Below are 15,929 nucleotides of genomic sequence, written 5' to 3'. Positions count from 1 at the left end.
CTTTAAATTTATACCTTAAGTACAATTTGTGAGGTAAAAAATACAGAAGAAATGACCACAAAGTTTGACAAAGGGTGGTAGTAGAATAAGTGCATAGAATGGGTTAAAATAGCAGCATTTGAAATACCCTGGGGTGTCTAGTTTTCAAAACTATATGGTTTGATGGGGTAAATTGCCGGAGCCCAGAAGTTCCCAGGTATGTAAATAACATCAAAAGTGGCAGAGCTTCTATTCTGTTTTCTATTCTATTTCCTTACAGTGGGGAGAATGTTAAGACACGTGCTTCCTTCAGTTAATAACTGACACCCTCTGCCTTCTGGCGAGTGTCTCCTAGTGTTTCTAGAATGTGTGAAAGCCCAAGCATACGCTGCATATACAGTAATGTTAATTCTATAAGTCTAATCAATGGATATTTTTTCTTTTTTTTTTTAGCAGACTATCACCACTAAACTTTAAAGCTTCAAGGTGAAGCTGGTAAACAGCAATCAGGAAAATATACATGTTTTTATATTTGAAAGGAATATTAATTTTTCTTTCTACATTGATCCATCATTATGATTGTGGAGCATTTCTGCAACAGGGCGCATCCTCGGTGCGCACCAAGGGGACAACCTCTCCCTCATTCCTCCAATCGGTGTAATTGTTTTGGATGAATGGAACTAAAAATTGTATATTTTTCTCATTACACACAATGCTGCTAGGCAGGTTAACAGACCATCAAACCAAAAGATATGCAGGTGAGGCTAGTTGCGGGGGACACTTTGCAGGTAAGTGGGACGGCATTTAAAAAGTCATAATAAATATCATGTCTGGACACTATGGACACATCCCATCTTGCCCACGGCATCTTGAACCAAGTAGCCGTAATGTAATATAAATCTACATAAACAGTTAATCACACATCATCTTTTAAGTCTATGTCATATCAATGTTTTGTCTGATTAAAAATATATTTTTTCTTTCAATAGTTTTAACATGAGCTTATTCATTTTTTGAAACAACCTAAAAAGTCAGTTCATTCCAGCACAAAATGGCACCAAAAAGTTCCCAAATTTTATGGCACATTAGAAACTTTTATGGAGTTCCCATCAACAAGTAGAAGGTGAGAGCAACGATGAGTAGAAGGCAGAAAGGAGAGGAAAAAGTCTGGTAGGCTGCCGATGGCATGAAAATGTCTTCATATCGATAAATACTGACCACGTTCTCGGAGACTGGAGGTGAGTCAATGTCATGTCGTGTTATAGATCCTGAAAATGAGGAACAAAAAACGAAATGTAAATAAATTAAATAATTCTTAAGAATGACTTAATATGTTTATTGTGTATAAAATTACTTAAATTGATAATGTTTTTTCAAATAAAATTATATTACTTCATTACATGCTTTTATTCTAGCTTTGATTTTTTCCTCTGTATCTTTTTACCTTTTAATATACATGAATCTCAAAAGCAAGCGTGAAACACAGTCACAAATTTCCCTGGTGGGTCCTGTTCACTGGGACTACTGGCAGCATAGCGTGCATAGTGCAGTATACATGCAGATGGGGAGTTGCAATGTTTTGTCAGCAACCGATAAGCGTAATAGGCCTCCAATAAACATACATAAACAAACGTACAGGCAAGCACAGTAAAGGAATTTGAGAACATGCAAAACGCATAAAAAATCCCCCCCCCCAAAAAAAAGTGACTCGAAAGGACAAATGGTCCTTTTTTAAAAAAAAAAATGTTTTTATATGGAACTATCTGTAGAACACGACATGATGTCATGTTACCTCGATGTGAAGTGTGGCATCACACATGTTTAGATATCCCAGCATGGGATATTTTAAAGTTGGTAAGTCTGCAATGGCATTGTAAAGACCCTAAAAGCCAAGTGAATTTTAAAATATAGAATGCAATATGCATGGCAATCTATTCAGGTATATGTGTAAGACTTTTACAGAATTCTACATCCTATGGACAGCTTGGTTGCTGATGAGAAAATTAAAAATACATGTCGAAGGTCATGAGATGTATTGTAGACATGTTCTGTTGTAGTAAACGTGAACAATATATCGCCCAGAAAAGACAGCAGGAACGAGCAGACAAACCAATTAAACGTAATCCACATTCAGGATTCTTTCTGTTTAAATACATTGATCATTTACATGTATTTATATAGTTTACCTTATTTAGCTATTTGTTACATATGATAATCAATACAACATATTTTAAGTAGCATAAAGCTCCTTGAATTTCTTACCTTGAATGGCTGGGCCCCATGCAAATAAGAAGTACCAGCTCAAGTGCAAATCCACTATGGTTTCATCTCTGGGGACAGAGACAGGACGTTTAAACCTGCAGGTTACTCGGTTATTTTCAAACACTCCTTCCTCATCCCTGGCAGGATTCCTCTGAATCTCTTTAGCCCATTGACCAACATTATAGAAGTGCTGTATTCGTACCCTTCCATTGTCATCATGTACACAAGCCATGACATCGTCCCCTCCCTGCAAAAAAAAGCAATATCACAACAGCCACAGCAGATGATAACTTGTATTTAAAATAAAGAAAATAATTGCCAATGTAACTGTATTAATCGATATTTCAGAGAGTATATATTGTTTGCGAGTAAGTCAACTGATGACATTGAAGTAGCCGCAGATCAGCTGGTGTCATGTGTTTAATGTTTTATGTAAAATCAGATTTACTTCTTACCATTTTTTTATCAGAGGAAAAACCAACAGCTACCCAGCCATCCGTATCGGCGCTCAGTTCAAACTCTACATCTGCGCCTATGCGACGATAGCTCAGAAAATAGTCACAGGTCTCTGCGTTACATCCAGGCTTGCCATATCTGAAAAAACAGTACAACAGTTCTTAATGAAGTCCTCTGAATTGCTGGTCAAAAAATGCTTATACATCTGACACAGGCCAGAACCTTTTAACCTTAATTTGAATAGAAAATAAAATAGTACCCAATATTTTTTTTATATTTAGTAAATATTAATGGCGTTACATTTTAGAAACAGAAGGGCTAGAAAATTTAAAGAACTCTCATGATTCTATCCAATATTGTTTCATCAAAGCATTACATATGTAATACATACATACTTAATGGTTTATCTTAAACCCCTATAATTACTTACCTAAATATTTCACATGAATACCCACCTACCCATAATTTCCTGAAAATCGTAACACTGCAGAGATTATGTGACACACAATGTCGTGTGTGAAGTAGTCACGTATAACTGGACACAGCAAATGGTGTTTGACATCCCTTGTTGAAGCCACATTTTGCTGAAAAGCACAGAAAACGCGGCTTCATTTTCAGCAAAAGGCCGCTTCATGTACGGGGAGTTAAATGTTAGCAGAGAATAGTACTGATGGTGATGCTGGAGAGCTGTGATGAAAGACGTTGTTGTAGGCTGTGTGCATGGAGGGAACCAGGAACTAAGGACATCCATGCACAACATCTTGTAGGTTTTCCAGCACACTGCTTCTACCTAATGAGCATATTTTCATATGTTACTACACTTAGTGACCCTATGTACCCTAGTGACTACATGTCTACACCACCAATGGGGAGAAAATGGTGCGTGAGTTTCACTTTCAGAAGGAAGAAATTGAGTGATAAGACAAAAAGGATGGTGGGTCAAAAGGCAAAGGTAAGAGAGAAAACAAAATCGGGGAGCCATGTTGGAAAGGAAGATAGCATGCATGACTCATATAATTTCATATATGTTGCTGTGCAAAATGTGCAATAAATATACTAGATTGTACATGAATATGTATCAGTAGCAGGAAAAAACACAAACTAATGCAACCTTATCACTAATAAGACCTCCCTTATAATCCTGTGTCCAGCTCTGGACTTTCAAACCTTAATATGCATATGTTCCAAGGGAGAAGAAAGTGAAATATGATTGAGACCATTAAACAAGCTATCATAAAGAATAAAGAGGTAGTCTCTCTGTAAGGGTGTATTTCTCCCATCACAATATATGTTTCCGCGTTGCAAACACGTACTCACCTAAAGCAGCCCTTTGTCTTCCCACAATCATCTATCCGTATTCTCGCAAACGGATCTACAGGAGGTGCAGTGGGAAAAGGATAACCTGGAAAAGACGATGCACTGCGCTAGAAAACGTTCACAGATGAGATGAGCAGCATTTTCCTAAATCATATGCTTTTAATGGGTATGCATACAAGTCTACTAGATCACAGACTGAAGATATCAATGTATATCAGCTAGGAGAGAAACCTTTAGTATTATGACGTTTTCACAAAGGCTTGATAATGTTATTGCTAATATCCTATCCCTTGGCTCCTTGTCTCTTTATCTGCAGGTATTATTATTTTTACATTTTATTTATAGTGCCAGCAGATTCAGAGTTATTACAGTGAGGCAGGAATATAACTGTAATATCAAAATTAGCAATAAATAATATTAACAATAACCTGAGTAAACATAAGATATAATTATTGTATTAAAGCAACTAAGAGACATCATTTTGTCAACATAATCTAGTATGCTTAATATCGATGACACCATAGGACAAAAACAAATATTGTGTACCTTCTTCTGATAGGTATCTTAAATCGTAGAATTCAGACGCAAATGTGCCATAGGTGTCCTGGTGCTTCTCATCCAAGGCAGCATCCCCGTGGTCAGTACGGCTGCCCCGAGCACTTTCATCTGCAGGGCTTGCCCTGGTGGATCCTACAAAGAGTAGCCAAGCTCCGAAACTCAGGTACGACAGATTCATGGCACTGACGCGGAGATACTGTGAAGGGACGCATAAATGAGAGTCAACCCGTAAAGCAAGTGATTCAGGGATGAGGTCTTTTTAAATGATGGGATCCATTATGAAATCCCAAAGGTTATTCATGGCATTGGGTGTCATGTATATAAAGAAATTCTGGTAGTCAGCAAGCGGATTGTCGGCCATGACACATACCATATATACCATATGTGTAGATTTACCGATTTGTGATGTGTAAACGAGGGTTCGCTAGTGTGAAAGCTCTCTAAAACACTTCAACATACTCTCTAGAGTGAAGCTCTTGAAGCTACTGTCCTCCCTCAGATAGAGTTATAGTAAATACTGTAGATGTAGATTCCTGTTGAAGCATCACTGCGTTGCACACACACAAGGAGTTTTAACAAAGTTTTTAAAAAGGCTTCTTGCCAATCGAGAAAATCTGAGTCTGGGCAAAATACCTTTACATTTATTATGTGCTGTAGTATGTCTAGTATATTCTATAAACCTTAGCAGAAGTTTGTTGGATATATACCACAAGTATAAACATACATCAAAAACACGTGATTTACTTACAGACGTTCCTCATATAACAGTACTGCTATAAACTGATGGGGGGTGATTCATGCCAATTGCATCCTTGCATGATAGCTTTGTGCAATTGTGGTTCTGCTAGATCCTTTTTGGTCACTTCTGCCCTCCTTACTTTCAATCGACTGCTTTATTCAATGATTTAGGCATTGAAACACCTAATACTGCAGATCTGTGTTAACGGGATGGATTTAAATGGCCCCGGTGTGAGCTTCCATCTGCTCATCCCATACAGATGCTTTACATGGGGATGGTGCTGAAACAGCTCCCGCAAGCCGATGGAGATGCCTGACATCACGCAGGGTACCAGCATCCAGAAACCACCTACCGGCTCCCTCCAGCTTCCTGTGCGGGCGGATCCCGTGTCTGATGTCAGATGTCACCGGGCATCACACGGATAAATACGGTCTCTTCCTTGCAGGCCTCCGCACCGATCCAAGCTCCCGGCGTGCTCAGACTTGGCTACATGCACGCTCTTAAAGTGGCAGCGTCACGGCGATTCCTTAAAAGGGCGACGCAGCTACGTCTCAGCGCTTGCATCGATTTTGTATGCGTGTGAGACGGAGAAGGAGATGAACATTCCAGTCTGCTGTTATACCGAGCACGACAATTCCCATGAATGTGTGTGTTATAGCCCTAAATACACTTTGAAGTTCTTTTTTACTCTCAGTAATATACACTAGTATATATACTGTAATTTTGCCGCCATTTTTCTTTGTGACCATGGTATAGGATTATTATTGAACACAGGGCCGGCCTTAGGGGTGTGCGACCTGTGCGACCGCACAGGGCGCCATGGTTGCAGGGGCGCCTGACTGGGACTTAGATTAAAGCATCGTTTTGTTTTTTTTTGTGTTTTTTTTAAAACTTTATTTAACATCATTCATGTTAAATAAAGTTTAAAAAAAAAATGATGCTTAAATCTAAGTCCCGGTCAGGGGCGCCGAGCGGTTGCTCGTGAAGTTCTCGGCAACCGCTCGGCGCCCCTTACTCTCCGTGACTCCGTCGCTGTGCCGGCATCTCATGTTGAGCGCCGGACTATTCCGGCTCTCAACATGAAATGCCGGCACCGCGGCAGAGAGAGAAGACGGATGCCTCCCGCTCTCACCGCAGGACTCCGGCAACAAGGTAAGTGGGGGGGGGGGTGTAGTTTGAAGGGTGTAGTTTGAAGGGGCAGAGGGGGGGGTGTAGTTTGAAGGGGCAGAGGGGGGGGGTGTAGTTTGAAGGGGCAGAGGGGGGGGGTGTAGTTTGAAGGGGCAGAGGGGGGGGTGTAGTTTGAAGGGGCAGGGGGGGTGTAGTTTGAAGGGACAGGGGGGGTGTAGTTTGAATGGACAGGGGGGGTAGTTTGAAGGGGCAGAGGGGAGGGGTAGTTTGAGGGGCATGGGGGGTAGTTTGAAGGGGCAGTGAGGGGGGCGCCAGAGGAGTAGTCCGCACAGGGCGCCACAACGCCTAAGGCCGGCTCTGATTGAACATTAACTATCTTAACTCGATATTCTGATGAGGAGTTGCTAGGTTTACATAAACATGAGATATTATTATTATTAAAGCATTATAGGTACATAGCAGCATCCTATTGTTATCTGAAATATTGTTAGCAGCACCAATAAGATAATATTATAGAGTAAATGAGCATAGTGACATCATTTTGCAACTTACAGGAATGTGACCTACAACATCTGGTCAGTATGATTACTATTCTTTTTGAGACACAATATAGTAAAATGTTCCCCCTGTAATAATAAGGTGAGTTTCAAGTTTTTCAACTATAGTTATTGGATTGTTGAGGAGTGAAATATATATACTGAGCGAAATATATTGATTGACCTCTACAAGCTGTTAATTATAACGAGGATGGATGCTACTGTCGGTTCTGGGTCATAAAAAAGAAATGTCCACCTATAGTTCTATAGTAAGGACAAGAACATGCTTGTAGAGTACTGTAGGTTTATAGTTTCCCAAATTACTACTGCGCCAGTAAATGATCTCATCATTGGCAAAGCTGTGACATCACACTTCCCTGGTGGTGTTGCATGACTGCATCACTATATCTTATCACACACGCTCCGCCCTCACTGCACATCAACCAATGTTTGATCCTTCATATCACATGGCAGCTGTGAGATCCCTTTAAGTGTATGTGGTGTCGCCTTCAGCAGATGAGCAGAATCCCCTCATGGATTAGCGAATGTCGTGCACATGCATGAAAAGGATCCAGTTGAAACTAATGAATGTATATTGTTCAAATACATAGACACTTTGGAACACTAATTCACAGTATTGGAGCTATGCTGACTCTAACCAATAGGTGTCAGTATTGAACTATAATATGCCCTCACAGAGACCTGCTTGCATACACATAACAACTATAGCAACTGTGTTTGAGGATGCTTATTGTTATTACTCTTTTTATAAATGGTGAGAACAACAGAAAGTTGGATGTTGCTTAGATAATCTCAATTATTTATTAAGGGCATCTCTTGTTCTTGAATGTTGTGTTAAAAATAAAAAGACAAATTATACACAATGCTTTATTGACTAATATCCGTGTTCTAAAGGGGCATTCCAGCCATCATATGCATTTCAATGCATATAATAGTTGCATGGTCTCTTTGTATATTCGTGTGGTCCATTTTGCAAATGCATGAGGGTATTCCCCCAAATCCATTTGCTGCTTTCTAAATGGTCTGCAGGAGATGCAGACTTCACATAACTGTGTCAAATGATCAAAAGATTCAAAGATCCATCCATTGCCACCCGACTCTAATCATGTGTTGCAATGTTCTGCATAACACGTCACATTATAAACATGCAATGAGCCTGCTTTGCTATTACTATTTAAATTGCAATTAACTTCCATGTGCTCTCTGTTCATATCATACGACTTAAACAAAGAATGATTTTAAACTTATCGAACGTGCTAGGTGAGTGAGAAGGAATAGCCACGCAGGTCATGAAGGCATCAAAGGCCTTGCGCTGAGATTTCAGCTAAGAAATTGAATACATCTTTAGAGGAAAAACAATAAATATGCAGATGTGGTTATCCTAAGTCACTGCCAGGGATGAATTAATAATATATCAGAGACATGATGAAATAGCCATACATCACTATTCTGTCAGCGATGAGTGTACTTAGAGCTTTACAATCAGAATCCTGTAGAGTCCTGCTAATTGGACACAATTTACAAGATATTCAGAACAGAACTGAAGCAAAGTCTAATGTTAACCTCTACTGCTATCCAGTTACTTCTCCCAATAAAACCAGCATTTTGCATGCAAAAGGACGGGAATGTCCATAAAAATTAACAACAATTTTTTTAATGAAAGTCTAAATGGAGATTTAAACACAACCACCCCAGGCTTTCTAATTTATGCTTTTTTTATTTCTTCATTAAAATCAAGTTCTCAATTCTCAGTTCCTTTATTATGTATCAATGTAATGCATGTCTCCAATAAAGCAACTACCAAAGTATAGTAGATTTGTCACTGAGAAGAAACAGCATGTCTTCAGAAAATAGAAAAAGTCTGTACAGACAGTGGTTATACGCAGAAACATTCTTTGGGTAAAGGATTTATCACCAAAAAACACAGCCTATATATTCTAAAAGGTAAGTGAACTGAACAACAGTGAGACAAGCCAGACACATATTTTCTTCCCTTCCCTTATTTTTCTACCCTTTCTTTCTCTTTCTTTCTTTGGCTTCAGCTCTCCCTCTCTTTCTTCTCTGTCTCTTTTTCTTAACCCCCTCCCACAGCACAAAGCAGGCTACTTAGCAAAACAAATTCAATTTTATGATGTTGTTCTTAAAAAAACTTTATAATACCATAATCTTGATGGATAATACAGTACTGAATATGATATATTCCAAGGACCAGTTAATTTAAGTATGGTCTCTTTGGTTAATAAATGTCAAAAGGAGGGATTTTTTTATTCCTTTTTTTTTTTTTTTTTTTTTTGGGGGGGTAGCTGATGTAATACTGCCATGATACATTGTATATTCCTTTCTTGTTTTGTACTTATCTGTTGAACATTATTTTTTTTCCTGTTGCATGTATTATGGGGGAAGAAATTAATAAAAATAAAGTTTTAAAAAAGATAATCACTAGCATGTCCATACCTATAATATTCATACTTATAATGTTCAAGATATTATTGTATTATTTATTCCAGCTCCCCCTCACCTATTTTGTAGCTTTAAGAATCTCTAATTGAACAGAGAATCTCCTCCGCTGACATTGCTGAAATTGCCACTTTGCTTTCCCATATGTTTGCTTTACATGAGCCTGTTGAGTAGAATGTTATAATGTTTCTGCTCTGGTTCAGATTGCATGGAGATTTGAGTGTGGCTGAAAATACAGGTAGGAAGACTCCATTGTTGTCTGATCATGATCTGTTATTCATTACTGGTCTCTATGGAAGCTACCAGTGTGTTTTGGAGGAGTGTCTTTTGATGTCAGAAGGGTCCGAGGCTTAATGCTGAGGTTTATGGGAGCACTATTTAAATGTGTGCACTGTGTTTGGGTTTTCAGAGGGGCTGCACACATTGAGAAAGAGGGGTTTCTTCCTCAGAAACAGTTGCGTTGTTTTCAGATCTTGGACACTATGCTGTAAATTGTTGAGTGTCTCACCATTGCTGTTTGAGGCAAAGGTGGCAGTCACAAGTTATTTAGGTATAAATTACTGTGCATTTGTTTAACTGGTTAGAGTTATAATGTTTGACCCATGTTTTAAGAATTATTGGGAACATTTTGTTTCCCTTTGTATGTGTATTTGAATTCACTTACTGTCTAGTATTTGCTTAAGTCAGGGGCGTCCAAGTTTTTTCTGCAGTGGGTCACTTCATCAGAATTGTATCCGTGCGAGGGCCGCACTCATTTTTCACTGTGAGAAAATATGGCCTTTAATAAAATATGCAGATTAAAATAAAGTAAATGACACAAAACCTTTACTTTTCCTCTCACTGATTTCTGGGCCTAGAAAGTTTTGTGACTACAAATTCAGGATTCTGGATAAGTAAAAATAAAATAGTTCTATTTATTTTAGCGATGCACTAAAATGAAAATCTGGACCAAAACCGAAAATTCAGGGTTCACTTAGCCTAAACTGAAAGTGACCCCCCCACATACTTTTAATAAAAGTAAGTTACACACCAAAATTGTACAAAAAATTATATATTATGATTGTTAACAGCAATCTCAGGCATACCCAGATTCCAGCATGTACTGGTTGTCAGGGCATTGTATTTTTTGTCCAATTTTAGTGTGTAACCACGCTTTTATTAAAAGTAACACACCACAATTGGACAAAAAAAATCAACAATATGACTTGGCATGACAGGAGTGTGATTGCTAACTGCAAACACACTCTTTTTATACCGAGGCAACCAGTAAATGGTGGAACCTAGGCATGATGGGACTGTGATTGCTGTTAGCAGATTGCTGTTAGCAATCACACTCCTATCATCCCAAATCAGCCAGTACATGCTGGTACAGGGTGGCTGTAAGTGCAGACCCCATACTGCTGGCAGCATCAATACACAAGGGAGGCAGCTAGCCAGGTTTCAGCATGTACTGGCTGACTTGGCATGATAGGAGTGTGATTGCTAACAGCAAACACACTCTTTTTATACCCAGGCAACCAGTAAATGCTGGAACCTAGGCATGATGGGACTGTGATTGCTGTTAGCAGATTGTTGTTAGCTGTTAGCAATCACACTCCTATCATCCCAAGTCAGCCAGTACATGCTGGTACAGGGTGGCTGCAAGTGCAGACCCCATACTGCTGGCAGCATCAATACACAAGGGGCAGCTAGCTAGGTTTCAGCATGTACTGGCTGACTTGGCATGATAGGAGTGGGATTGTTAACAGCAATCACAGTCCCATCATGCCTAGGTTCCAGCACTTACACATCCATGCTATCACACACACACAAATTCATTCATTCACAGATTCATTCCCTCAATCAGACATACTCATTCAAACACCCTCCCCACCCCCTTACCTGCACTACAACTCTCTCAATGCCGATCACAGACTTCAGCAGGGGGCGCGGCCTCCCTTGTTCTCCCCACAGAGGAGGCAGGACTGGAGCAGAGAATAGACCCTCCCACAAGTAAGAAGCAGGGCTCTTGTGATCCTGGCTGCCGATCTCACGCGGGCCGCACCTCGAGGTCCCGCAGGCCGCATTTGGCCCGCGGGCCGCATGTTGGACGCCCCTGGCTTAAGTGTTACTTCCCTAATCCTTTACCCTCTGTTGTGTATTTGTGATTGTTGAATGTATAAAACTATTAGTCTCTTGCCGGTGTTGTCTGCATAATCCCTTGTGTTAAAATGTTAAGCTTTTCCTGTTTCCTGTGTTTGTCAATGCCCCCTTCCCTGGTAGTGGCTATATAAACTATGCCAGTCCCAATAAAATGTGTTCTCTTGCATCCTGACTGGTGTATTGTGTTATCACTGGTGGTACAGTTCTTTGCGAGACCCTTTTTTCCCAGAGGAGAACCTTCACTATGAGAACCAGAGCTGCTACCCATCTTGAGGCCGTCTTTGCTACAAAGAAGGCGGAAATGACAGCCATGGACGTTCCGCTAGACCCCCTGGTTCCCGTTACACTGGTGGCACCGGTGGGATGGCAACTCCATTACCTGCAGCAGTTGGAGGTACCCAATATCTTTCGCTAGCTGCAGACGGTCGTGCAGTGATATGACGGGACTGTTCCTCATTCCCAATGACAGTCAGAGTTGCATGAATGTGAGATGACAGTGCCCAATTCTCGGCCGTTAGATGGAACCCTTCCCCAGTAGGAGCCCGCGTTTCAGGCATGTGAGGCATATATTGTGTGTGTATGTGTGTATATATATGTATATATATATATATATATATATATATATATATACTATTTCAATCATTTAACTTTATATAATGTTTTCAGACAGCTGCATATTATGTGTTTGTTACCTTAGCCCAATCTACTAGGCAAACATGCAGGCTCTTTATAACATTGCTTGTGGTAAACAATGGTCTTAATCACCCAGCTTGACACTTTAATGCAAATATATAGAGGAATGGACTTCATTAGAATTGGTTTAAACAATCACTGAGGTGTTTGAGACGGAACTTAGCCAAAATATCACATGACTTGCAACAATGGCTGCCTCCAAGTCTGCAGATAAATGAGGTTTTTTTGAAGCAAAGATAAGACCAACAAGATAAGGCAAAAATTTAGGTTTTTGTCTGTTGCTAACCTAAATTATTGTATGTTGCACTGTACTTTATGCTCAAGAACAAGGTTTTTTTCATGGCACTTCCACTTTAATGAAAAGTAGTTTCCTATTGAAATACATTATGCATCTCAAGATTTTATCCTATTCCAATCTATAGTCACAGAAGCCTATTACTATACCTACTTACACTATATCCTTATTATATTTGAAAAATGTCCAATAATTCTGGGGTTGACATGCATCCAGAACAAAGGTCCCTTTGCAAAGACTGTTAGGTATTGCAGAAGACCATTTTTGTGTTCTAAAGAAGGCAATTTATATGCTTAATGTATTTGTTTAGTGAATGTTCACTTTGTGCATTAGCTATTACTCAATGAGCTCACTTCATCCAGTAGGCCATAATGGCTTATTTCAGGTTTGCTTTTCTATCAAGTTGCAATTTGGGCTCACTGTATTAATAACTGCACTTTCACATCTATAAATCTGATGAACATCTGGGCCTTTCAGAATGATCTATAAGAAATTACAGAATTTGCATATTATTGATATTTGTGACAGCACACTTTGAAATTAAGATCATTTGGGCCATGACTAGAATTTTAATGGCATTGTAGAAGGGGGCTGTGCATATTAAAGTTTTATGCCAGCGTTGAAAGAAATGAATGAACAGATTAAACTCACACAATCTGTTATTTGTGCTGAAGCAGATGAAGCAAAAATGAAGCATTGGAGAATTACTTATTAAAGGGACATTGGTAAATACATTGCAAATTTTTTAGGCAGGTGTGAAAAGGTGCTGTAACGTACGAATGCTTTCAAAAATAGACATGTTAGTATATTTTTTTTTAATCATTTAACAAAATGCAACGTGAGTGACCAGAAGAAAAATCTAAATCAAATCAATATTTGATGTTATCACTCTTAGCAGCAGTTCTTCTAGGTACACTTGCACACAGTTGTACCTCTCGGCAGAGAGGTTGTTCCAAACATCTTGGATAATTAACCACAGTTCATCTGTGGATTTAGACCTTGGTTGCTTCTCTGTCTGATGACATGACTGCGCCTTACGATAAAATCTATGCGTCTCTCTCTCTTCTCACTCTTTCTGTGGAAAACTGCATTATAAATTGGCTCTCTGTTTTGGTTCAACACACCATGCTGAATTATTTTTTACCTGCTTAGAATAACATACCAGCATTAAGTATACATATTTCAGGATGATACCCTTTCTTTGGCCAGCCTTTCTTCATAACCCCTAGGAACAGAGGCCTGAAGTTTAAAATATAATCACCCTGGAAAGGTCTTTCTGTACACAAACCCAAACAATGGAATTAATTGAGCAAAGCATGGTCAAAAAGGAATGAACAAAGCCAGTATTTGCTGGGCCATATGCAATTGTGGGAAATTTTATTTAAACCAATTAAATAAGTAAATAAACATGTATGTAAGTTAATTGTTTCATTAATCAAAATTTGCTGTCAATGAACAGCACTTACTAATGCGCATTTTAAATCTTTCAAGGGAGCAGAGACCTGGCTTGAGTGCCAAGGGACTGGGTTCTCTGCAGGGCTGGATTTAACGCATCACCGGCAGCTGCCTAGTGCTGTAATATAGTTAAATAAAAAATTGTACTTTTCAAAGCATCAGTAGTAAATACATATAGAATACTTGGAAGCAAGACCCATCATTTTTCTCATTTTATAATCATTAAAAATGATTGTTCTTTAATGTTGCTTGGGATTAGCGTTAAGTTTTCGTAAGTATTCATAAACGACAAAGGAGATATTTTATGAAAATTAATTTAATTCTTTATTTAATGCACAGTTTCAGAGTATTAACACAAAATAGTTTAAGAACTCTGTACATGATTGAAAAACACCCAGGTTTTAACACTAGGAGGCACTAGGCAACCAAATTAACGCGTTTCAAACAACAGCATTAAACAAGAAATAGGGCAAATAAAAGTCATGCTTACAGCAAAAGTTCCAAGCAACCGAAAGGGACGTTCTTCCCTGCCGTGCGGCAGAGAACATTTTAAGTATTAGTACATTTTCAATGTTAGCATGTTGCTTTTAACTGATCTTAACTAAATGTATTATTTTGACTATGAAGAAGATGTATTAACACTGTGAAGAACATCTGAATGAAAAAAGCATATGTAAACCTAAAATCATAAACGCAGTCATTCTTTGCTTTATAGAATTTTAAAATATTGCATCTGTATTTTTTCCTCATTATTACAGACAATCATTTAGAACTGAATTAAGAAACTAAATGGTAAAGCTTTGATGGTAATGGTAACAGATTTGTCTTTTGGACATCTAACCTGTTTGCAAATACTAGTACTAAATGTAGAACATTTTTATGGCTGGGCAAGTTGGCACATGAAAAGAGGAGAACAAACTGGAGCCAAGGAGCATCAAGCATCTCGTTTGATGAGATTTTTGGTCCTGAGTGCCCATTTTTTCTCCCTTTCCTGGATCGGCCTGTGCACTGCTTACCAAGTAAAACCTGAAGTCTGGCATGGTTTGTACCTCTCGATCAGTGCCTTAACTAAGGCGTTTGGTGGCCGGGGCAGGGACTGGGGAACCCCAGTCTTGAAACATCCAGGAGACTGCACAAAATAATTACTGTTGGGCAGCTCAAGTGCTCCCTTCACCTTCTGGGGCAGCTGCCCTTCTCACCCCATGGAAATTATGGCCCTGCTCTCAAATAGCTAGCTTGCCTACCTGAAAGCGATTTTTGCCCCTCAAGTCTAGGACATATAAATATGAAATGTACATCTTAAGCTTTCCTGGTAAACCTCTATATAAATATTACAATACATCGTTATTCAATATTTAAAACCTTTAACTTTTAAGAAATGCTGTCAGAATTAAAAATGAACAAATATTAAATGCATGCGTACAATAGAAAAGTTGTGACATTCCATATATATATGTACAGTGTATTTTGGTGTCCTCAAGATATTTCTTTTATTTTGACATATTCAATATGGCGGATTTTAGTTTTAGATATATCCAGGAAAGCAGAGCCGGTTGTATGTTCTATAAAACATCGAAATATAGAACATTTATTACATATTTTAGCAGTAGAGATAAAACAAGGATAGCCCATCCTCATTTTGCACAAGCATCATGGAGTTATGGTTTTAAAACAGATGGAGTGTTATTTTTTGGTTCCTTCCATAGTGAGAGCATATATCTGATAAATATAAAATATGCTTTTCTTTGCAAATGTGATATGTATATCTATATATATATATATATATATATATATATGACTAAGTATATTTGTATTGGGCAACAGATAAAATAATTCCATATTTGAGATAAAATGACAACTAGGGTAAATTTTAGAATATTTATTATAAAAT

General features: G+C 38.7%; 1 protein-coding gene across 1 annotated transcript; it reads right to left on the bottom strand.

Annotated features, from left to right (window-relative positions):
- Positions 1–1,074: 1,074 nt before the first annotated feature.
- On the bottom strand, positions 1,075–12,152 carry LOC149302591 (DOMON domain-containing protein FRRS1L-like). Its single transcript, XM_089482293.1, has 6 exons — positions 11,975–12,152; positions 4,561–4,704; positions 4,015–4,099; positions 2,697–2,835; positions 2,242–2,488; positions 1,075–1,247 (listed from the first exon to the last, which is right to left on the bottom strand). Exons 1-6 carry the CDS (start codon positions 12,150–12,152, stop codon positions 1,075–1,077), a joined length of 966 nt encoding a protein of 321 aa, XP_089338419.1.
- Positions 12,153–15,929: the final 3,777 nt, after the last annotated feature.

Source organism: Sceloporus occidentalis, unplaced genomic scaffold (assembly GCF_023333645.1).
Source record: "Sceloporus occidentalis isolate IW3139 unplaced genomic scaffold, rSceOcc1.0.p SCAF_18, whole genome shotgun sequence".
Lineage (NCBI taxonomy): Eukaryota > Metazoa > Chordata > Lepidosauria > Squamata > Phrynosomatidae > Sceloporus > Sceloporus occidentalis.
Note: the sequence above shows the minus strand (reverse complement) of the source record. Positions and strands in the feature narration are given on the sequence as shown.

Bases quoted from the DNA above. Each gene is read 5' to 3' on its own strand.
- LOC149302591 (XM_089482293.1), bottom strand. From the start codon at position 12,152: ATGCCTGAAACGCGGGCTCCTACTGGGGAAGGGTTCCATCTAACGGCC. The intron at 4,100-4,560 runs GTACACAATATT...CGTCTTTTCCAG, and splicing joins AAGATACCTATCAGAAGAAG to GTTATCCTTTTCCCACTGCA. The intron at 1,248-2,241 runs GTAAGAAATTCA...CCTCATTTTCAG, and splicing joins ATGGGGCCCAGCCATTCAAG to GATCTATAACACGACATGAC.